This window comes from Balaenoptera ricei, chromosome X (assembly GCF_028023285.1).
Source record: "Balaenoptera ricei isolate mBalRic1 chromosome X, mBalRic1.hap2, whole genome shotgun sequence".
NCBI lineage: Eukaryota > Metazoa > Chordata > Mammalia > Artiodactyla > Balaenopteridae > Balaenoptera > Balaenoptera ricei.
In genome coordinates, this window is record NC_082660.1 from 4,925,848 (window position 1) to 4,950,153 (window position 24,306).

Genomic DNA, 24,306 nt, shown 5'->3' on the forward strand with positions numbered 1-24,306 from the left:
GCCACAAAAGTGGATTTGAAAAAGGAAAAATGCAGAAAAGACAGCGGACATGAGTTCTTTCAGGTGGTGCCTTGGAATTCATGCGTTGAGTGGGTATATCCATCAAACCTCTAACTAGCTCAGGCATCATTTGTTAACACTTCACCCTGAACCCAGAGAGGGTTCACTCCCAGGGGGGAGTGAACAGGACCCAGGGGGAGATGATACCACACAGCAATGCACACACCGCGTGTTTCAGGAAGCACAGAGCGGCTGCTGATGCCACCAAGGGCAGTGGGTCAAACGGTGGCCCCCTAAAGGTATGTCCGAGTCCTAAGCTCTGGTGCTTCTGAACGTGAACTTATTTGGGACAAGGGTCTCTGCAGGTGTGATGAAGGACCTCCAGAATGAGATCATCATGGATTTATGGTGAGCCCTAAATCCAATGACTGGTGTCTTAACTCTGCTCCTGCTGTTATAATAAAACACCACAGGCTGGATACTTCATAAACAACAGAAATTGATTTCTCACAGTTCTGTGGGCTGGAATTTAGATCAAGGTTCTGGCAGATTCAGTGTCCGCTGAGGGGGCCCTCTTCCTGGTTCACAGACGACTGTCTACTCCCTGTGTCCCCGCATGGTGCAAGGGGTGAGGGAGCTCTCTGGGGTCTCTTTCATAAGGGCACTAATCCCATTCGTGGGGCTCCACCCTCATGACCTAATCGCCTCTCAAAGGGGTCACCTCCTGACACAATCACACTGGGGCGGCGGGGGTGGGTGGGTTAGGGCTTCATATATTATGAACTTGGGGGTGAGGGGGGATGACAAACATTCAGGTCATAGCAACTGGTGTCCTTACAAGAGGAGACACACAGACACAGAGGAGAAGCCCCATGAAGACGGAGGCAGAGACGGGAGGGAGGCGGCCACAAGCCCAGGGACGCCTGGAGCCCCCGGAAGCTGGAAGAGGTAGGAAGGATCTTCCCCCTGGAGTCTCCGGAAGGAGTGCAGCCTGCCCACACCCTGATCTCAGATTTGTAGCCTCCAGAACTGTAAGAGCATAAACCTCTGTTGTTCCAGGCCACCAAGTTTGCAGTCATTTGTTACAGCAGCCACAGAAACTGTGGCCCCAAGGACCCAAGGTAGCAGCACTGGGTGGTGGAAACTAGAAGCTGGGGCCTTGATTCTGAGAAGACGACATAATTCATGACTATAAACATGAACGTGTGCTGGCAACGTTTCAGCAATTGTTAGCAATCAAGGGCAGAGCTCAGGAAAGAAAAAGGAAACACACACACACACACACACACACACACACACACACACACACACACACAAGGGAAGAGAAGCCTAGCAGCTGCTCTCGGCATCAGTAGGAAGAAGCCCGAGGAGCCTCCAGCTGCCACCTCAGACCCAGAGTGACCAGGTCACTCTGCTGGGATCAACAGCCAGGAGGTGCGAGGGTGCTGGGAGCTACAGGAGCAGGTTCTCAGAGGGGGGATCTTGACACCTCTCCCTCCTGACAGAAGACCTTTAGCAATGCCTGGATTTTAATGTCACTGTGGATTCCTAAGGAGTGCTTTGGAAAGGCATGATCACAGGCCATGAGTTCACATTCCAGGGCAGACAGGGGAGATAAGGTCCTGCTGACTGGCCCTGAGGGTTGCCCTTTCCAGGGTGGATTCTAATTAGGATTCTTACCTACGTATGGGAGGATGGTGGGGACAACCAGACATTCCACCCTCCTTCCCAGGGCAGGATTTGGAGAACAGGCCCATCAAAGGCAACGACAACTCAAGTGAAGGGTCGCCTTCCAAGACGAGCAAGGCCCAGGAGCCTGAAATTTCCATCCGCCCCATAACACACTCAGAGGGACCTGACACGATGCCTTCCCAGTCCACCACTGTATCTAGGGCAGTGGTTCCCCAGCAGAGACAGTTTAGACCCCCGCCCCCCGGGGCATCTGGCCACATCCAGAGACACTGTTTGGTTGTCACAGCTGGGGGAGGGGGGGGGGGGCTCCTGGCTCTGGTGCGTGGAGACCAGGGATGCCGGTCACCATAGGCAGCGCCGTACGCAACGCTCTCAGTCAGGGCAGCGCAGGAATGGCCTAGAAGTCCAGGGGTGAGATTCCTCACTCTTCAGTTTACGTCTCCAAACCTGCATCCTCACCTATAAAATGTGAGTAAGACCAATCCTGCCTACTTCACGGGACGAGTACAGAAACTGCAGATGATATAAAGATATAGGAAGCATGTTCAGTTTTCAATTCCTACACACATAGGAGATGATGGAAAAAAAGGTGGGTGCCTTCTCAACAATTCACATCAAAAATGGATTGATTTCCTTCACCTGATGCATCCAATAGAGACGAAAGCAGCAGTGTCATTACTGTGGCTATCAAACTAACATGAAAGTGATCAGCCCAATTTGTGGGGACCAGAACAGTCAAATGAGATAATTTTCCACTGTCAACTATTTTTTCCTTGCTGCCGTTCTGCAGAAGTTTCAACACTGTGGCCAGAGTTTTTGTGCATGTTGTTTTCTGGGAATTATCTTAAATATAAAATTCTTTTTTTTTAAATTAATTTATTTATTTTGGCTGCTTTGGGTCTTTGTTGCTGCGTGTGGGCTTTCTCTACTTGTGTCGAGTGGGGGGCTACTCTTTGTTGCAGCGCGTGGGCCTCTCATTGCAGTGGCTTCTCTTGTTGCAGATGGAGCATGGGCTCTAGGCGTGCGGGCTTCAGTAGTTGTAGCATGTGGGCTCAGCAGTTGTGGCTCGCAGGCTCTAGAGCACAGGCTCAGCAGTTGTGGCGCACGAGCTTAGTTGCTTCGCGACATGTGGGATCTTCCCGGACCAGGGCTCGAACCCGTGTCTCCTGCATCAGCAGGCGGCTTCTTAACCACTGTGCCACCAGGGAAGTCCTCAAATAAAAAATTCTCGGTGTTATAGTCTATGCTCTGGGGAAGGGTCTGGTAAGGAAACAGAAAGTCTTCCCCTGTGTTCCTGTCTAGGCTGCCGCAGAGATGCCCAAGGCACCAGCGAATGGGAGGCTGCAGCAAGCCCCTACCGAGGGTCCTCTCCTTTCCACGGGTATCTCTCAGAGGAGGACTCTGTGGTGAGGTGCTGGAGCCCCACTCAACATGCCATGACACTGCGACTAAGGTCCCACTGAGTGTGTGGCTCAGGGGGACACGGAAGCAAGGCCCTTCCCCTAGTGGCTGTGTGACTCGGTTTGGGGGAGAGGAGACAGGCACAGCTGTGACATTTACGGGAAAATCCTTTGTACGGCATGCAATTACCACCATTTTCAACCTCGCCTGTCCAGGAACTTTAACAAAATACAACTTCGTAATCCGTGAACGGCTTCTGGTATTTAAAAACAGAAACGAAATTTTTTTTATTGTGGTAAAATATCATCAAGTTTACCATCTTGTGCATTTTTAAGTGCACAGCCAGTGGCATTCAGGAGCTTCACCTTGTTGTGCAGTGGTCACCACCAGCCATCTGGAGAACTCTCTCACCTCCCCAGACAGAAGCTCTGTCCCCACTGAACACTGCTTCCGCCCCGGTAACCTCCGCACCATCTTCTGTCTCTGTGACTCTGACCACTGCAGCTGACTCCTGTCAGTGAAATCACACAGTATTTGTCTCTTCTGTCTGGCTTCTTCCCCTGAGCACAATGTCCTTAAGGTTCACCCGTGTTGTAGCCTGTGTCAGAATTTCCTTCCTTCTTAAGGCTGAATAATATTCCACTGTAGGAATACAAGACATATTATTTATTCAGTCATCCATCAGTGGACACTTGGGTAGCTTCAAGTTTTTGGCTATTATGAGTAGTTGCTTTCCATTCTTAAAAAATACAATTTTTTTTTATTTCTTGAAAAGCAGGCTACAGCTGAAATATTTTGTCTGTTGTGCACCGCATCCCCGAAATAATGCTAGGAGTGTATCTTCCAAGATTGAAAATAAATAGACCAATATACAGCTGACCACTGAACAAGAGGGGCGTGAACTGCGCGGGTCCACGTTCAGGTGGATGTGTTTCAACAGGAAACACTACAGTGCTGCACGGTCCGTGGTGGGTTGACTCGGCAGGTGAGGAGGAAGTGCAGACACGGAGGGCCGACTATAAACTACAGGTGTTGTTCAAGGTTCAACTGTACCCGTACTGTCTGTGCACACACTGCGTCCCCACTGCTGGGCGGGTCGGCTACAGGGAAGCTGTGGGGTGCGGGGCAGGCCAGGCGGCCCCCCGGAACCTGGCCGGGTTCACTGGGACCACAGGTCACTCCTCACCCCACACAGGTGCCACCCACGCCCCGAGTCCGCACCTGTGCAGTCAGCACCTGCTCCTCAGACACCCAGAGCCTGTCCAAGCGGCTGGAAGCCACTCTCCTCAGCTGCCGACGCCCGTGACTAAACCATCACGGCCATCTATCTACTCCTTTTCTCTCCACTGAATTGAGGGATCTTTCAGTAAGGACTTTTTATCCATGATCTTTTCCTCCCAAGTATTTAAAAATCCACAGGGGGGGCTTCCCTGGTGGCGCAGTGGTTGAGAATCCGCCTGCCAATGCAGGGGACACGGGTTCGAGCCCTGGTCTGGGAAGATCCCACATGCCGCGGAGCAACTGGGCCCGGGAGCCACAATTGCTGAGCCTGCGTGTCTGGGGCCTGTGCTCCGAAACAAGAGAGGCCGCGATGGTGAGAGGCCCGCGCACCGCGATGAAGAGTGGCCCCCGCTTGCCGCAACGGGAGAAAGCCCTCGCACAGAAACGAAGACCCAACTAGGCCATAAATAAATAAATAAATAAATAAGAGATCTTCTTTAAAAAAAAAAAAAAATCCACAGGGGAACCGCCACACATTAAAAAACAAACTGCAGCTCATTCTTTTGAGAAAAACCTTTACGCCCACAGTTAAGTAATAGCTAGAATCGCAGGAAGACAAGACATATATCTCGTGGCTTAGTCTAGGATGTCTCTGTTATAATTTAGTCAGTAACAATTCAGGCACCTGGCAGTCTCTGAATGCCAGAATATTTAAACCAGGAAAAAGGAGTAACGTCCATGTACATTATCAAATAAGACAGTACTCTACAGGACAAGGGGAATCAGAATTGTAAAGGTCTGTTACTGGCATTACTGACCAGCAAATGATTGTGAAGGAGCGTGGCATCACGAATGTGGTTTGTTACCACGTCCATACTCAATACTGTCCTTTCACTGCTGTTGTGATTTATTTCATGATGAGGAAAGCTATGCGTAACCTGAGACTCACACCTTCTCTCCGTATGTGCTGTCTGCTGGATTCTTTTTATGTTTGCAATTCTACAGCTTCGGTGCTTAGGTAATAATGACTCTTGAAACTTCAGTTCCAGTCCTGGTTTCTCAGGTGAATGTTAATTTTTGCCAGTACCACGTCACACTGTCACCTCACATGGGACTGTGTTCCACTCAGACCTTCTGACTCCACCTTAGGTCAAGCCCTCATAGCCTGGTCCTCCTCCCGGCTAACTCTCCCCTGCCGTCGTCATCATGTGCCATAAACCCAGAGGAATCCCCCCACCCCCACCCCCGGCATGGGTTTCCCTCTGGCACATCATCTCTTCAAAACTCCCACTGGTTCTAGAAGCAGCAGACAGCTTAGCTCAAGACTAAAGACCTAGTCGAGCCGAAGTCCTTGCCCATTTCTCAAGCACATCAGCAGTAAGAGGCTTAGCTTCGAGCCGCCTCTATCTCACGTGCTCTCCACAGTTTCCCCAAAGTTCAAGCCCCCGTCCCGACCACAAAGCTGCCACTGCTCCGAGAATATTCTGCTTTATTTTCCTCCACTCCCCTTCCACCACTCTTTTCTGAATTTCTCTTTCTGACGTAAAACTACATGTTACTGTAGATTTCCACTTAAATGGCTATGCATGTGTCCTAAGCTGATTATACACACCTTTCTTTAACGTGCCCATGAGCAGCCACCCAGCACCAGATGCCCTTAAGGACTGAGTGAAGGAAGAGGAGAATTACAGGATGACCCTAAGGGAATGAGTGCCTTCTTGCCAGGACGGTGGACCGTACATTCAGAAAGTGGGGCGGCAGGAGCCGATAATGTCTGCTAAGAGCCATGGGGGACTAAGGGCATAAGACACATGAAGAATAAAGTAGAAGAGAGAAGCAGAAGGCGGGGGGTGCGGGGGTGGAGACGGACATCATTACCCGGGCTAAAGCAGGCTGGCAAAGAAGAAACGGGCTTGGGTAGAACCGGGACTGGGGCCCACACCACGGAGAGCGGCGTGCACTTCGCGCCCGGGCTGCAGTCTTCAGTGGCGCTCAGGGACAAGAGCGCAAGCACCTGCTGAGCCCGGCGAGGACCATCCTCCTGCCCAGGGAGTCCCCACGTGGGCTGCTCTCCAGCTTAGGTCGGGGGGGCCGCACTCCACGGTGGGCACGGCCGCGTTCCTGGTTTCCCGAGGGGAACTCAGCCTGCGGAGCACGGGGAGACTCCGCGGACGGGAGAGCGGGGACTGGCCGCCCCCCCCCACCCCGCCGCAGAGGCCTGGGCACCACAGCCTCGGCTGCCCGGGGGACCGGGGATCAGTGTGCACTTCCGCTCTTCTGCGGGATGATCTGAGCAGGAGGAGGGGAGCGAGCTAACCCGAGGGAGCGCGGTGCGGCGGGGGCAGGGGTGGGCGGGGCCGGGGTGGGGCCGGCACCTCCGAGGGGCCCGAGGGATGGGCAGCGCGTGGGCGTGGGCGATCGCTCCTGGCCTCAGCCTTGTCCCCCTCCTGTCCACTGGCCCAGATGCCACGCCCTGGGCTCTTCCGTGGGAAATCCCCCCATCCCAGCCCGTGAAAAAGAGCAGGGAAAGTAGAGAGCCCGGTCAACAGGAGAACCCTCTGGGGGGTTTCACATCAGAAGAGGCACCGACTTTATGACTGGCCTTCTACACCAGTTACTCTCGCTGAATTATGCCAAAATACATCATTTCATCCACGTCAAAGAATCCATGACTGAAGAAATGTGCTTCAAAATACAACGGAGCATATATACAATCAGCATCAAAATACAATCAGCATCCTTCATGGGGACCCTGTTAAAAAGGTTTCCTTACGTCCCGTGGCAAAAATTTTTCTTAGATTAGGCCACATACATTTCAATACTTCTTGTCAAAAAGTTGTGCCACGATTCAGAAGATGTCTCTTCCCAGAAGATAATTAGACCTTTCTCTGACCTACACCCTGTATTTCATCACTAAGGCTTGTGGTAAATGCCTACAGAACATACTGGTCAAAAGTATTTCCCTCCTAGATCATTCATGACCCACTTCAAGGAGAGGCATCCAAAGCATTCAGTCATCAGGCTGCTGATAGGAAGGTAATCAAGTCACTTATGCCTGGCCTTCAAGCCCCATGGGCCAGCCCTACCCTCCCAAGTGGCTGGACCCAGGCAAGGACACACCCGCGTCACTATCAGGGGCTAATTTGCTGGTGCCTGGCCCAAGCGGGGCACACCTACATCATAATCAGGGCCTGCTTCCCCTGGTGACTGGCCCAGGCAGACATGCCTGCATCACAATCAGGGTCTGCTACCCCTGGCAAACTGCCATCCCTTCCTTGCTAAGTACCTGCTGGGGCCACAGCTCTCACCCTGAAGTAAGAGCTTCATTCTCAAAATGAAGGATATTGAATTAATAATAGACTGTCCCTACAGACAGCCTCCTTTTCTAATGGGCTCAAGATGCCTTCCACACCCTAAAATGCCCCACCAGAAAACACCTTCAGAAAGAAAAGAAATGAGAGTCAAGGGCTATGCTACCATCCACAGCTGCGTGGTGGTAACAAAACGGTGAGTGAACAAGGTGAAAACCTAGACCTAGAAAGAGGGCAGTGGTGACTTTTTCTAGTTATAGTCACCACACCCGGGACTCCCCAGGAGGTCACCTTTCCGGTGGAATTCAGGTTTGGCTCAGATAAAAGAGGCGACGCGAGGAACGCAGCAAGGGTGGAAACTAGGGGGCGAAGTACGTCTTTTTGGGTAGACAGCTTGATCTCTGTCCTGACTGTGTTTGTGCCTAACATGTTATAGAACAGAAACTCTAAGGAAATGTGCTTCCGGGTCTAGGTTTCCACACAGCCTTTCCTTCGGCTCCACGGTCCGTCCTGCGTTTTCCTCCTGTTCTTCTTCCCTTCTGGGGTACCTACAATCACCAAATACTGCTTCTCATCCTAACCCACTCAGAACGTCCAGTGGCACCTTCTGACCTCGGTCCCTGGTCTCACCCAACATCCCAGCACGGTTTTACATGTCTCCTGTTTGGTGCGTTCTTGGGCTTTTCTTTATACTCTTGTCATCTTCTCATGCTTAGCTCACCTCCCAGTTATGTGTGTGGAAACGACCTCATGTTTTCAAGAAGACACTTTAGAATCACTGATAAGTCCTTACTCTCATCTGTGAGGCTTGTAAAAGTTTAAGTATACACAAAAATTCTCAAGCTAAAAAGCCAGATTCATAACCTTGATCAATCAGTAAATAAAGAGGTCCTCTACCCCTCTTGTCTAGAAGAGGTGAAGGAGTAGCACAGAAAGAAGAGTCATCCAGGTGAGTTCTGTAGGACTAAACTGTCTTTGAAGAACTAGTTCCTGCCTCACTTCTATAGTGGAGGTGTCTGGATTCAGTCCTCTTCTGTTGCCACCTACGATTAGCACCTTACTTAACTCATACCTAGTCACTGGGAGAGACAAACGAGGATACTACAATGATTGGATCACCAAGCAGATTTCACAATATAGACTTGTTGGCAATCCAGCCAAACAACCAGACTAGCTGGGTGAGACGTCGTATTTTCTTGGAATTGTAGTATAACATATCTCAAGTAAATCTTAGAATATAGGACAAAAATTCTAGAAGGAAAACCACTTGAAAGGCTTGGGTGGATAAGGAAGAAAAAGGATATTTACATTCCTAAAACATCACAGGTGCTTCGTATGTTAAACCATGAAAGAGACTCCAGGTCAAATATGAACTGTATAGACAAATCCTTAGCTGCATTAACTAAGAAAAAAAAAAAAAAAAGAACTCATACCTACAATCAGAAATGAAAGATGGGACATTAAAACCAATGCCACAAAAATAAAAAGGATTAAAGGAAAATAATATGAAAAATTGTATGCAAACAAATTGGATAACCTAGAAGAAATAGATAAATTGCTAGAGACATACAACCTATCAAGATCAAAGCAAAAAGAGAAAGTCTGTTCAAACCTGTAACTATTAAGGAGATTAATTCAGTAATCAGAAACCCCCAACAAAGAAAATAGGACCACATGGATTCACTGGAGAATTCTACAAAATTTTAAAGAATTAATACCAGTACTCCTCAAACTCTTCCCCACAATTAAAGAAGACGATATACTCCCAAACTCATTCTGTGAGGCCAGCATTACCTTAGTACCAAAGCCAAACAAAGAAACTACAAGAAATTGATACAAATATACTCAGCAAAATACTAGCAAACTTATTTAAAGAGCACATTAAAAGGATTATACACGATGACCAAGGGGGAACACAAGGATGGTTCAACATACAAAAATCAATGTGACACACCATACTAACAAAATGAAGGACAAAAACCACATGGTCATCTCAACTGATGCAGAAAGAGCATTTGACAAAACTCAGCACCCTTTCATGATATAAACACTTAAACTAAGAATAAAAGAAAACTACCTCAACATAATAAAGGCCATATATGAAAAGCACACAGCAACATCATACTCGATGTGAAAAGGCTGAAAGCTCTTCCTCTGAGATCAGGAACATGCAAACATGCTTTCCCTTGTCACTTTTATTCAACACAGCACTGCAAGTCCTAGCCAGAGCAATCAGGCAAGAAAAATAAATAAAAGGCATCCACGTTGGAAAGGAAGAACTGAAGTTATCTGTTCGCACATGACATGCTCTTATATGTAGAAGATTCCACACACATACACAAAACTGTTACAACTAATAAACAAATTCAGCAACATTGCAGGATACAAAAATCAACATGCAAAAATCAGTTGCATTTCTATACAGTAACAATGAACAACGTGAAAAGAAAATTTAGACGCTTCCAGTTACAATAGCATCAAAGAGAAATAAAGTTAACCAAGAAAGTGAAAGACTTGTACACTGAAACAACAAAACACTGCTGGAAGAAACAAATAAATAAGACACAAATAAAGAAGACACACATAAATGGAAAGACATCCCATGTTCACGGACTGGAAGATTTGATACTGTTATAATGTCCATACTTCCCAAAGCGATCTACAGATTCAGAGCCATCCATATCAAAACTCCAACAGCAATTTTTGTAGAAATACAGAAATCCATCCTAACATTTATATGGACTCTCAATGGAACCTGAAGCGCCATAACAATCTTGGAAAACAAGAACAAAGTTGGACAATCTCACACTACCTGATTTCAAAACACATTACAAAGGTACAGTATCACAACAGTGTGGTACCAGCATAAACACAGACATATGGACCAACGGAATAGAATAGAGAGCCCAGAAAAAACTCCTCACACATATGGCCAAATGATCTTCAACAAGGTTACCAAGACCACTCAATGGGGAAAGGACAGTCTCTTCAACAAACCTGTGTTGGGGAAAGTGGATATCCACGTGTGAGGAACAAAGCTGAACTCATACTTTATGCCATACACAAAAATTAACTCAAAATGGGTTAAAAACCTAAAGGTAAGAGCTAAAACTATAAAGTTCCTGAAAGAATACATAGGGAAAAAGCATTATGACACAGGATTTTTTAAATATCTTCGATATGACACTAAATGCACAGGCAAGAGCAGAAACAGCCAAATGGGAGTACATCAACCTTAAAAAGTTCTGTGTATCAAAGGACACAGTCAACAGAGTGAAAAGGCAACCTATGAAATGGGAGAAAATATTTGCAAATCATGTATCTGATAAGTGGTTTATATCCAGAATTTATATAGAATTCCTAGAACTCAACAAGAAAAAAACAAATAACCCTATTAAAAAATGGGCAAAGGACTTGAATAGATATTTCTCCAAAGAAGACATACAAACGGCTAACAACATATGGAACAATGCTCCACGTCATTAATCATTAAAGAAAGGCAAAACCAAGAGATTATCACTTCACACACATTAGGACAGCTACTATCAAAAAGACAAAAAATGGGGGCTTCCCTGGTGGCGCAGTGGTTGAGAATCTGCCTGCCAATGCAGGGGTCACGGGTTCGAGCCCTGGTCTGGGAAGATCCCACATGCCACGGAGCAACTAAGCCCGTGAGCCACAATTACTGAGCCTGCGCGTCTGGAGCCTGTGCTCCGCAACAAGAGAGGCCACGATAGTGAGAGGCCTGCGCACCACGATGAAGAGTGGCCCCCGCCTGCCGCAACTAGAGAAAGCCCTCGCACAGAAACGAAGACCCAACACAGCCAAAAAATAAATAAATAAATAAAATTTTAAAAAGACAAAAAATGACAAGTGTTGGTGAAAATGTGGAGAAACTGGAACCCTTGTGGGCCGTTGGAGGAAGAATAAAATGGTACAGCCAGTATAGAAGACAGTTATGGTGGAGCCTCAAAAGACTAAAAACAGAATTACCTTATAATCCAATAATCGCACTTCTGGGACCATACCCAAAAGAAATGAAAGCAAGGTCTTGAAGAGCTATTTGTATATACATGCTCACAGCAGTGGTTTTCACAACAGCCAAGAGGTGGAAGCAACCCAGTTATCTATAGACAGATGAAGAGATAAACAAAATGTGGTCCGTACAGTGGAATATGATTCAGTGGAATATGATTCAGTCTTCAAAGGGAGAAAATCACATGCTACAACATGGATGAACCTTGAGGACATTATGCTAAATTTAAAAAGCTAGTCACAAAAGGACAAATACTGTATGAGGCACCTAGAACAGTTCAAATTCACAGAGACAGAAAGAAGAAGGGTGGGCACCAGGGGCTGGAGACGGGGAGGAATGGGAGTTAGGGTTTAATGGGGACAGAGTTTCAGCTTTGCAGTATAAAAAGTTTGAGAGACGGAGTGGTGATGTTTACACAACAACTTCAACATTCTTAACACTACCAAACTGTACACTTAAACATGGATAAGATGGTAAATTTTAAGCTGTTTCCTGTAACATATGGATGCGTTCCCATCACTAAAGTTTGTCAGGATTACTGGGTGTGCAAACAGCCCAGAGGCAGCTGATGAAGGGAGTGTGAATCGTGGTGCTTGTACCCGTGCCTGAGGGGTGTGTGTGTGTGTAACCCAAGAACAGTCCACATGGTTTCTGTGTGACACAGGCAGCGGTACTAGCAGGGCCCTTTGACAGAAAATTCTCTAGTTCCAGGGAATACTCAATCTGCCCCTCTGGATATGTGTACAAATATAGATAACAACACATGTTTCAAAAATGATGACGACTCATATGAATATAATTTTGAATCCAAAATTACTGCTGTAACTGTAAACTTTTTCTCCCTTAGCACCAGGAATTCTAAAGACTGAGTATTCACCTTTTCTCCGAGAAGAATCTTAAAATAATACTTCATTTTAAAGCATTTTTTGTCCCTGTAATCTAGAGCATTCTTGACCTTCTCACTTGTAGTAAGAACCAGAAGGCAATTCCATTGTGATCAATCTTCAGTTAACATGCCCCAAGGGAGAAAAATCATCTTCCCTTTCAAAGGAAAACAAGTAAAGAGAGCGATAAAGGCCATACAAACAGACATGTCAGAACAGAATTATGCCTTTAACTTAAAAAAAAAAAAAAATTAAACTTCTTTGGGGAGATTTAGGTGCTGGCTTATCATCAAAATGTTAAAGTTTGCATAGCTGCTGAAACCTTAGTCGTGTTATCTGATCATGAAAAGAAAAAGCCACCTAGTTTAAACATTGAGGCAATTCTGTCAGGAATGTAATCTTTACATAACACTGATGTAAACAAAATGCAAATGTCTTTGGACCTCAGGAGTCAGTGAAAGGAATGTATATTCTTTTAAGAAGCCTCTAAAAAGGCAAGATTGAATCGCAGCATACGACAGCATCCACCAAACTCTCTCTCTCGAGTCCCTCTGAGCCTCACAAGGAAGAGAATTTTCCGAGAAGTTATCAAGACCAAAGGACAACCCTAGCATGCCCCGCCTGAGTCTGAGAGTCACTACTAAGGCGAGAGACACGATGGCGAGGATGGCAGAGGGCGGCACCTGGCATGAGCGCAGCGCTGGGGAACACCTCCTTCAGCTTCGCCTGGCTGGCTTCCACGAGCTCCTCCTTGGACGTCGGGAGCTGCAGGGTGTCTATGATGATCTGGGCCGCCTCCAACGCCGTCTTGCCCATAACGAGGGACTTCACATCCCAGCTGTATTTCTTCCCATAGCGACCGCAGACTGCCTCAAACACCACTGAGTACAGCCGTTCAGTATCTGCAGACACAGTGAGATGAAGACACAGAGGCTTTTAGGGTGGGCGCGGTGGTAATGCCAAGTCTACATCAGAGAAGCACGTGTGTTCACAGTGCAGGTCAGGTTCAGGGCGGAAAGCTCTCTCGGGGAGACCTATGGACGTGGGGGAGACGTTCTCAGGCCACGGGGACCAGACGATGCCCTGGGCGGCCTGCTCTCTGCTGCTCGGGAACGTTACAGGCTGGCCCAGAAAGGCAGTGTCTACTACGGCGAAACTGCCTTGTCTACGCGCACGCACGCACCTGGGCCTGACTGAGCACGCGCTTGACGCCCTGAGCTGGTCCTCCCAAGCGTGCACCGTGACGGCAGCACGCAAGGGTCTGTGTGCGAGCCCTCTGCGTTCAGTGCCCCGAGGAACTACTCCCAGCCGGCACGAGCGCCGGGCCGCGGGCGCAGCGGTGAAGCGCCTACGCGAGGACAGACACTTGTGCGCGGCTCTGGGTAGGGAAACACAACTCCCGTGCTTCTCGTTTCCTCTCACGGGACCACCGCCCTCACGGCACTTGCGTCATCAGGCGCGGGGGGGGGGGGGGGGGTGGTGGTCCCACACCAAGCCTTCCTGCAACAGCGGCGGCGTTTCCTGCAACGTACCTGGATGCCGACGCTCTGTGGTGAAGGAATCAGTCCCAGGAGGCCGCCACCCACCCCGTGGCTGACCTGCCCTTCCCCTCCCCACCGGCTAAATGTGTCCCGCTAGGGCCTCCCTGTAGGCTGCTTCCCCGGACAGGCCCTGGTCCCTCAGCCCCACGGTGGCATGCTTCAGCCTTGACGATGACCAGCAACAGAAAGAACTTTTCTTTCTCCTCTGCTTTTCAAGGCGAAATCATCTACAGCTGCGTATCAAGTACGCAGAATTCATCTTCAGCGCTTTAACTCTTTGGGTCCTCACTGTTCTACCACGGGCTGGATTCTGGGGGGACGGAATAAGACACACAACAAGCAGATCTCAGATTTCCACCCTCAGACATACTCGCCAGACTGTGCTTGGGCATGACCCCTGGGCTGGGTAATAAATTCCGGCTTTTGTTTCCTTTTCTTTTTTTAGTACAAAAGAAGCTGGGACTTGAAGAAAAGTCTTCCTGGGCTCCTTGGTAGAAGCAGCCAGTGTTTGCATAATAACCTGAGTGGTTCCAGTTTTTCTAGAACCCACGCTGCACTTAATCTCCCTAAAGAAGTCCCAGCGAAGAGGGAAGGGCTGGTCCACCCCTCTGCTGGACGACGAGGAGGGCTGTCTGTAACACATGCTCCTTTACATCCTTCTTGCCTGTGAGGGGACACAGAGGGAGGGCTCTCGGGGTGGGGAGATGGATGGACTGGCAGGGAGGCTGTACTCTTTACTTTTTACACGTGAGCACTTTTCTTCTAACGGCTGAGAGAGAGAGAAAGACTGACAAAAAGACATCATCGGCACCAAGCGAGTGAGAAACCACTGATGGGTTTGCGAAGGCTAGGGAGCGCCAGGAAAAGCAGCAGAGGCCGGGTGGGGAGTTAACATGAAGGACTCGTGCTGAAGCAAGTGGACGGGGAAGGAGAAAGGAGCATGAAAAAAGACTAATTCTGAAGACAGAAAACAGGTGTGTTCTTTAAAAATGCTTCAAGCAGCGTTTATTTAAAGCTGAAGCTTTCAATTTAAAAGGCACAGAACGGTGGGATTATAAATCTGTAGGAGACTGTGCCGACAGCCACTTTTCTTCACAATTTAGATAAAATCACCCCAAACCCTCGGTGGAATAAGCGGGGATCTGAACGCATCGCCAAACTCCTCAGACCCGGCAATGAGTACGCCAGGTGACAACAGCGTACGATCAATGAAAGGGACAGCGTTTTGAAAGGAAGAGGTTCTCCAGAAGCTAAACTAAAATGAAGCCGCATAAAGTAGCTGTGCTCTGCGCCGTGCTTCTGGGTTATTTTTCCACAGGAAACTCACGTGGTTTTCCACAGGCTACGCGCACACAAGCTGCTCCCTTCCTCAGGTGTGTTAGGAAAATACTGCAGGTACACGAGAACCTCAGCCCTGGGTGGCGGGGGGGGGGGGGGGAATAGGATCCAGGCAGCAGTCCCAGCAGGTGCAGATGAAGGGACTAGGCAGGCAGTGACACGAGGGCATCGGATGGCGGGGGGGTCGGGGTTGGGTGAGGGGGGTGAGCGGACAGACTCAGCCCAGAGGTTGGTACTTTCATCCGAGCTGCGGGCTGGGTCCCCAGGTGGGAAAACGTAAGGCACTGACGTTTAGGGTCACTGAACTGTTACTATAAAAGGCATCACCACACCTGGAAGGCCTCTCTGTTTCGTACGAGGCTGAGCTTCTGTCGTTGTACTATGCTTAGTAACAGCTTTTATCATCGAGAACCTATTTAAGTGCTGGCTGAGTCCGTCCCAGGCTCTGAGGACAGTATCCGTTTGTGTTTCAGCTTATGAAGACGGAAGGGGTGAGCGTATTTCCCCACTTCTCTCTTGCACGAAGCTGCACCTAATCCAGTTCTAAAGGCATGATCTGCACTATTTAATAGCAAAACCCCTCAATCAACCCGAGAGTAAGAAGCATGTAGGGTAGGACCCGGCTTGGTTTCTCTGCCCACCCCACCTCCGTTTCCGAACCACACCGACACAAAGCAAGGGCGTCCTGATCCGAGAGAAGCAGCGAATGCCCAGCCTGGCTGCGTTCTGGCTGGACGTGCCAGGAGGAGGTGCTTCGCCTCGGCGACCTGCGGTTTCTGCCGGGGGCACCGTGGGGAGCAGCGGCCGCCCGCAGGCCCGGGCGTGCGGGAGGACTCTGGGCTGGGACCCGGCCCCGCGCTCGGAAGCCCGGCTGGCCTGGCTTGGAGGCGCTGCCCCGCAGCTGGCCAGCCGCTGGGAACTCAGGACACGTGCTCGGCGCCCCGCTGGGCCTCAGCTTACCCGTCTGCACCCTGGGGGGGTCTTCCACGGGCACACACCTACGAGGCGCCTGCGTCAGCTGAGCGGGTCACCGGCGCGCAGCCGTGAGCACGGCGCCCGGCCCGGCCTCCCCGCCTCCAGGGCCGTCTGGGGCGCACGTGCCCTGCAGCGGCTCCGCGGAAGGCGGTCAGGGAGCATCTGTGAGCTCAGCGGAGACGACGGACGAGCTCTGCTCTCCCTGCCTGCACACCACAGCTCCCAAAACGGCAAGGGCTGCTGCAGCTGACAAGTCACAGGGCCTCGTTCCGGGTGCTTTACTTTAAAAGGAAGTGGTAACCATCTGGGATTCCTTCCCACAGTGTTACACGTCTCCTAGCTTCACAAAGACTTGTTAACTGACCGCCCGGCCTCGGACAGGCACACTGACGCCGCGTCCCCAGCCCCACAATCCATAAACTTCCGGAAACGGAAAAGTTCTCATTTAGCAGCAAAAACAGTCAGTTTCAATGTTTAATATTTGGGACACTTAGCCTGAACCTTCTCGCGCTTCTCTGTACAAACACCAACGAGCTTTGGATTACAGACGCTGCCCCAGGCCACCGCCGCCCCGCACCCCCCACCCCCCACCCAGAGCGTATGTATCACGGAATCAATGCATTCCTCTTTAAAATAGTAATTTAAAAATCGAAATACAACTGGCTCCTCCGGTTTTGGAAACGGACTGTGGACCCACATTGATCACCGCCCTCCGGTCAACGTACACCTTCCATATCCTGTACACCTTGAACAAAAGCGAGATAATGCTTCTCAGAACTTAATATATCTTGAGAACAGTCTTACTTTGATTATTTCCAGTTACTAAAAAAAAAAGGAGGAGGAAGGTGACCTAAAGACACTGTTTTGTGCTACAGATAGTCAGTTCCTTAACGATACAACATACCTTTCCACGTGGAAAGGCGGAAGAGCCCATCTTGGGCTAAAATCAAATTGTCACAGTCTGGCAAACAGGAAGGTGCAGAAGAGGAAGCAGACTGATGCAGCCGGCTCCACGCTTCCTCTCACCCAGAAATGGAGCAGTCTTCTTCCACGTGGTGAAAGCTACGTAGTTTACATGTGAAACGGCTTTAACGATAAAAAACGCGGCGCACGGTACATTTTGATCAAAGTGGTGGTGCCATTTTTCTAAGCCACCGTGGTAGTATATAGTAGGTAATCAATCACTGAATACACTCCTTGAAAAACTTCACTTATTTTGTTCACCTACCACTGGTTTCCCTAACCCACTAGTTCTCAAAGTGTGGTCCCTGGACCAGGAGCATCAGGAATGCAAATACTTGGGCCTCACCCCAGATCTACTGAGTAGAAACTGGGTGAGGCCCAGTGCTGTGTTTCATCAACCTCCCCGCCACCACCAGCAGGAAACTAGGGTGTGCGTGCTAAACACGGGGGAGAACCACTGACCTGACCTGTTTTTACCAAAGCCCTGTGCTCTGCAGTCAGCGATTTTAAAAACAGATCAAGTTTAACCAAGAAAAGCTTGATTTTAACGACTACACGCATAGATCTATTAGCAGAAGTTAAAGAAAAAATAATCTATTTACACTTTCCTCTGTATCGCATCCCATGCATACTTAAACTTTCTTTTTTTTTTCTTTTGAAGCAACATGTATCTTGGAGTAAACTACAGACAACTTGGTGGAACATACTATACTGAAAGGATTAGTGAACTGGTTCATCTCTCTCCCAAGTGGAAATCGAGAAGGAGGATTTCTAGCCCTGGGACCACAGAACAGGAAGCAACAGCTGTTGCCGGGGACCTCGGTTTGAGAACGGCTACTGAGACCGACACACTTGCTCTCTGCGCTTTCTAGCAGGGGATCCTTGATTTCCTTCAGTGATGAAGGACCTCACTGGAAAATAAGCGTCCGTTCCCAAAAATGGACCCTTAGGTCAAGCGGCACAGCCATCCTACAGCCTAAGCTCTAGATGACGAGAGCCTGCATACACGGCTGGCGCTTCTCAGGAAGACAGATGAGCCATCCGACCCAGCGGGCTCTGCTGTCAGGGGCTGCCCAGGGCTTTTCTTGACTTCTTAGGGCGGCCTAGCTTGCTTAATAATTTCTAGCACCCTCATGGCGAAAAGTGTTTGTGCAACAGCTGTTAGCTGCTGTTCTCCATGCTCCCGGCACACGGCGCGAAGCCCAGAGCCTCTATCGGCGCCACGCTTGGCTCCGAGTTGCCTCTGCCGTACCCCTGCCGGGTCAGCCGGCCAGGGCGACCACCAGCCTGACCAGCCGCTGTGACGAGCAAGGCCAAAGCGGAAGAAGGTACCTGCTAAAGGCGCCGGTCACCCCAGGTGCGGCGGAAGGGCACTGGTGGATCTGGAGGAAGGCAGAAGAAGGTGTGGACGTACCAGGTTCTGAGAGGGGCTGGCAGGGGCACAGCCTGAGGCAGGAGGCCCTAAAGGACAAAAGGCCCTTCCGGGAGCCAAGGAGGACCCGCCGGTGGTGAGCGCAAGCGGAGGCGCCTAAGCCTAGCTCTCCGCGGGCAGACTCGGCCAGCGCTTGGCTGAGCAGTGGCAGAGAGGCCGGCAGGGGAGTGGACAGCCCTCCCGGGAACGGGGCCGGCTGCAGGGACCGCCTGGCTGGAGGCTGCAGGGCGGGGGCCCAGGAGGTGGCTACCATAAGCGGGGCACGCGCATGGCTGGTTTGGGGGCGTATCTGTCTGGCTTTCCCTGGCCCGTCCCGCGTGGGAAGCTGCAGGCGCGCAGCACTGATCGCTGCAGGGTCTGTGGTCCAGACGCTGGGTCGGACGCTCGGGAGGCTGTGGGTCGGTGCACCGCTGGCACGTCCCGTCTCTCGAGCGTAAGGCGTCTGCCAGTTGCTTGCTTTCTCACTCTTGGAGTCCAAGGTCCAGAGGCCACTGTCCTCCGAGTCGAGACAGCCACCCGGCAGGCTGCGCCGGCCCGAGAAGGGCAAGGGTCCCACCCGCAGGGGGCAGACGGCTCTGTCTCCAGGACAGGACACCACTGTGCAAAGCCACCGGGTGAGCAGAGCAGCTGTGGCGGCTGTGCGGGATGCCACAGACATTCCAGCCCCATTAAAGGAGACAGGCACCGAGCCGGTCAAAGACCCTGGGCCACACGCTGGACCCACAGGCCCTGCATGGACGGCCCTACGTCTCCTCCTGGCCACCTGACCCTCCACAAACCCACCCTCAGCACGTTCCCAGCCGGACGTAGGACCCCACTCCCTACCTAGCTCCGTTCACCTCTCCCCTGGGTGAAGCATTCCTCTTCACATAGGTGCACTGGGCACATTCTCTGTGAGAGGCACTGAAAAAACGTGGTTAAGGGAGACAGAAACATCCTTGCCAAGTTAAATACACAACTCAGTGATTGGGACTGAAAAGCTTATTAAAGTTTGTTTGGGGGGGGAAAAAAAAAAAAAAGGAACAGTCAAATACCTGCAAAGGTAAAAAGGGAAGCTTTGCAGAAAGAGTGATAGAGAAAAGGCAGTATGTAAATCCGGGTATTTTTCCCAGCTCAGACCTACTGATATGTGGCCCTCTGCTAACCGCAAGGACCTGGAAGTCCAGGAACATCCTCTCAGACCTGAAAAGGGACGCCAGGCAGAGGCTACGTTAGACGCCGAACGCAGAGGCCTGGCATTCTGGGGAGGAGAAAGAAAACAAGACGAGGAGAACACAGATGCCGTCTCCAGCAAACACTGCAAGTCTCCACACGCTGAGGGCACTCAGGTGCTCTCTCCAGGGGCCACCAACACTGCGTGTTGTTTATACACACGGGAGAGACTTTCCTAGTCTGTGCGGTTTAACCTTTACAAATGAGCTTGCATGTAAGAGGGAACACATCCTCGTGTTTAGGGATGTACAAGACCGAAATGAGTAATTAACAAGCATGAAATTACGAGTCCCAGTAATATGTGCTTCAAATTAGCAGCTTGTTTGCTCTAGCAGGCTTAGAGGAAAGTATTTAAGGGTTTGATGTACTGTTTCCTGTGGCTAGAAGTTTTCAACTGTAAAGAAGTAATAATAAACTCAACTCCTTAAAATGAAGATCGGTAATAATAATTTAACTGAGTGATCACTTGTAAAGTAAAAATCTTGATTAGCATTCAGCATGATTCACTGGCATTGTCAATTATTCCCTTTAAATAGGTATGGGTATTAGTCAAGAATTTTTTTTTTCTGGTAATCCATAATAAAGTTTAAAAAAATCATTTTAAAAATGAACCGGTTCAAAAAATGTTGCTGGATCGTATGTATCTCTATGGAAATATCTCTGTACTGGAGGGAAAAAAATGAACACTGACTCTTAAGACTCATAAACCTAAATGAAAAGCCAAAGCTATAAAACTTCTGGAAGAAAATACAGGAGACCATCTTTGGAACCGTGGGTTCTACGAAGGTTTCATACACAGAACACACAGTAAGAACCCTAGAAGAACACATGGATAAAGGGGCTTTCATCAAAATTAAAGGACCCCAGGAAGAAAAGGCAGGCCACAAAGTGAGAGAAAATACACACACACAGACACGACTTACATGCAGAATCTACAAGGAACCGCACTTTACAACTCAGTGGTGACACCAACAACCTGCAGTAGAAAGAATAACAGCCCCGCAGAGATGCGCGTGCCCTCATCTCCAGAACCTCTGAATAGGTTTCATGACAAAATGGACCTTGCAGGTGTGATTAAGTAAGAGTCCTGAGGTGGCGAGATGATTCTCCAGGATCACAAGGATCCTTCTGAGAGGCAGGCAGGAGGGTCAGAGTCAGAGGAGATGTGAGGACAGAAGCAGAGGTCAGGCAACGCAGGGTCACAAGATGAGGAAGGTGGGTGACCTCTAGAAGCCGGAAAGACAAGAAAACTCTCCTCTAGAGCCTCCAGAAGGAATGCAGCCCTGTCAACACCTAGATTTTAGCCCAGAAGGAATGCGGCCGGACTGTTCCTGAACACAGAGACACTCCTGGAGTCAGCCTATCAGTACGAGGACGTGGGGGACAAAGGACAGGGTGCATGAGATGGTTCTCAGTCAACCAAAAGGAAGGCTGTCTTTTAGAAACCGTGACGTTTGTGCCCAAGGACAGAAGACTTAGCAGCGTTGTCCCCTACCTTTGGCCTAGGAAGAGACCAAGACTTTCTCAGGATTTAAGGTATCAAATGAGCTTTCCCTGAGGAGACACAATCTTGATGGATGCGAACAACGGCCTCTTAAAAATAAAACTGGAAAGACTCCTCCCTCAGTCCTTACTACTGAAGTACATGAAAAGGTCAGACACCACAGTCGGAGGTTGGGGGCTGACTCTACCCAAGGGATGCAGGCCGGGAAGACCATCCTAAGAGGGCCGACGAGAGGTTCGTCATGCTCCCTGCCGAGGGGCACCGACAGGCAAGGGAGGTAGCTGCTGTAGACACAGCGTGCGTGCCCCCTGAATTCCTATGTTAAATGCTAATTCCCCATGTGATGGACGCTGCTAGGAGGTGGGGCCTTTGGGAGGTGGTGAGGTCATGAGGGAGGAGCCCTCCTGAATGGGATTAGGACCCTCCTAAAAGAGACCCACAGAGAGAGCCCCCCAACCCCTTCTGTTACGTGAGGACACAGACGTTACTGTGAACAGAGATCGGACTCTCCGCAGACACCGAATCCACCTGACCTTGGTCTTGGACCTCCCCGGCTCCAGAACCGTGAGAAAAACACGTGTGCCGTGTGAGCCACCCAGCCTGTGTACTGCTGTGAGGGCAGCTGGGGCAGACTGAGGCAGAGTGCTGGCAGGACTCCCTCGCACACGGGAGGACTGGAGCAGGACAGCTGGGCACTGCCCCACGCGACGAGCGGTCAAGAAAGACGTGATCTCTGCAGCAGCTACCAGTTCCAGCGCCCCGGACGCCGCGTGCGAACAGTGATGAGTCTTCCAGGCAAACTCCAGATGCCCCTGCACACCTGCCAGGTCAACTCCGGGTGGCCCCAGTTAGCCAAGGGGTGCGGACAAACGGCCTTCCACCTACCCACCCCCATAATCACACTGAAGCACTTCACGTGGAACACACAGGAAAAACAATTCCTCTCCTCGCTTTTTGTTCTTGTCTGTATTTAGGCAAGGGCACAACATAAACAAAGACGGTAAAGAGCAACAACTCAAGCTTCTCTGCAGTATTTTACTTAGACTGCGGCGAGGTAACAAAAAGGCCCAGCGACGCTTCGTTCTCCAAAATTGTTTTTTTTTCCCATTCCACCACCGAAACTGGTGATTTATCCCCTGCATCTAGGCTTTCCCTTGTTCACTGTCTTCTGCTTTTCGATCACCTACCCTGTGGCCCTGCTCTTCCTCCCGCCCTCAGATACACTGAAAGTGACGGGAAAGGCGAGGCATTGGCAACGGCCGGCCCTGGAGCCAGAGGCAGTGGTGGGGATACAGAACGGGCCTCAAGAAACAGAAGAGCAGGGCGGGCAAAGTCGGAGGCAGGGGGGCAAGAAGCAGAGAGGACATTTACTGAGCTCTGACAAACTGCAAGATTAGGGAGACATACCTTCTAAAATGGAGAGAAGTTCAGGGAAATAAGTGTAGAATTTGGTAGTGATAATTAAGGGCTTTTCAAGTTAAAAATCTCCCAAACTCATCCATGGGAGTCACTTTACAGTCTACCGATTATTTTGTGATATTTAACAGTATGTTACTGATACAGAAATGCTATCAGGACAGCTTAAAAATAAGATATTCTTTTTAAACTTTTTATTTTAACTTCTATTTTTAAGCTTTTAAACAAGGCATACTGAGTTTCCATGACTTCTTCCAGGTCAGCGAGCTCACCTATGGCCCATCCAGGGCTGAAACCAAGGTCTGGGTATGAAAATCCCAGGAGCTCCGAACTTTAACTTGCCTCGCACACACTCCTACAGCTCACGGATGCAGGGCACTCTGACTTCAGCCGCGGTTCTGCCAGGTGTGGGACCCCGACCAGCGGCACGGGCCTCACCTGGGAGCTGGTGGGAAATGCATTCTTGGACCTGCTCCAGACCCACTGAACCACAGAGCCTGGGGCACCAGCAATGTGTGTTTGCACAAGCTCTCCACAACAGCCTGATGCCTGCTCGGGGGAGAGAAGCACGGGACCGAAGTTTCGTTAGCATTCCTGGCAATCAGATGACACACAGTGTCTCCTATCATCACAACGGCTGCTAAAGTCATTAGTACTAGCCAACAATGAATCACTGGGCGCCTCCCATGGGATCTGCGTGCCACTGAGATCCATGACAACCCTCCTGATATGTACAGGATTACGCCATCCGCAATTTTTTGGGCAGACTGATGCTTGGAGTACATGGTCCAGGACCAAACCGGAGGTAGAGAAGGAGTCAGCCTACCCTCTTCGGATGTGCTGACTCGTGCTCTCAGTCGCTATGCAAACCCATGTCTCCTAGGAGGAGCTCGTGTCTGCCAACACCTGGCTTGGAAATTTTCGTCCCCATAACCCTACACCCTCACTTTGCAAATCTAAGCTCCGGGTTTTGGATGTGTCCCTGTTTCACGCCTTCCTGTTGCAAAAGACGAATCTAGAAGCTTATGGCAGCACCACTTCTGTGGGGCACTGGCTGACCATGAAGACATCTTATTCAGCTGAGGGGATTCAATGAAATGGTTACCAGTCCTGCCCTGAGCAACCTGTCAGCTGAGGGCTTGTCAAAGGTAAGATCTCTCCAAGGTTTCTCTTAAGACTTGGAGCAGAATCGACCAAACGTGGGCACAGAGGGTTCCACGAGGTCACTGATTCCTACAGGGACCTGTGGCTCAGGACACCAGCCTGTTCCTTTCCTACAGAGAACCTCTCACCTTACACCAAAATTTTCTATGAGTGCAACCCTGGGCTCTTCCACCTGGTAGAGTAAACACAGGCAACAGCGTCTAGCAAAATCGAACG

At 49.9% G+C, this 24,306-nt stretch overlaps 1 protein-coding gene across 5 annotated transcripts in view; it reads right to left on the reverse strand.

The window, feature by feature from the left end:
- PUDP (pseudouridine 5'-phosphatase) overlaps positions 1-24,306 on the reverse strand; it is a 605,728-nt gene that overhangs the window by 558,085 nt on the left and 23,337 nt on the right. For all 5 annotated transcript variants that reach the window (XR_009500091.1, XR_009500092.1, XR_009500089.1 and 2 more), the window contains exon 2: positions 13,229-13,447. Coding sequence is in view for 1 of the 5 variants with exons in the window: in XM_059909914.1 (XP_059765897.1) it covers positions 13,229-13,447 (219 nt within the window). In the remaining 4 variants the exon portion in view is untranslated. The remainder of the gene's footprint in view (positions 1-13,228; positions 13,448-24,306) is intronic.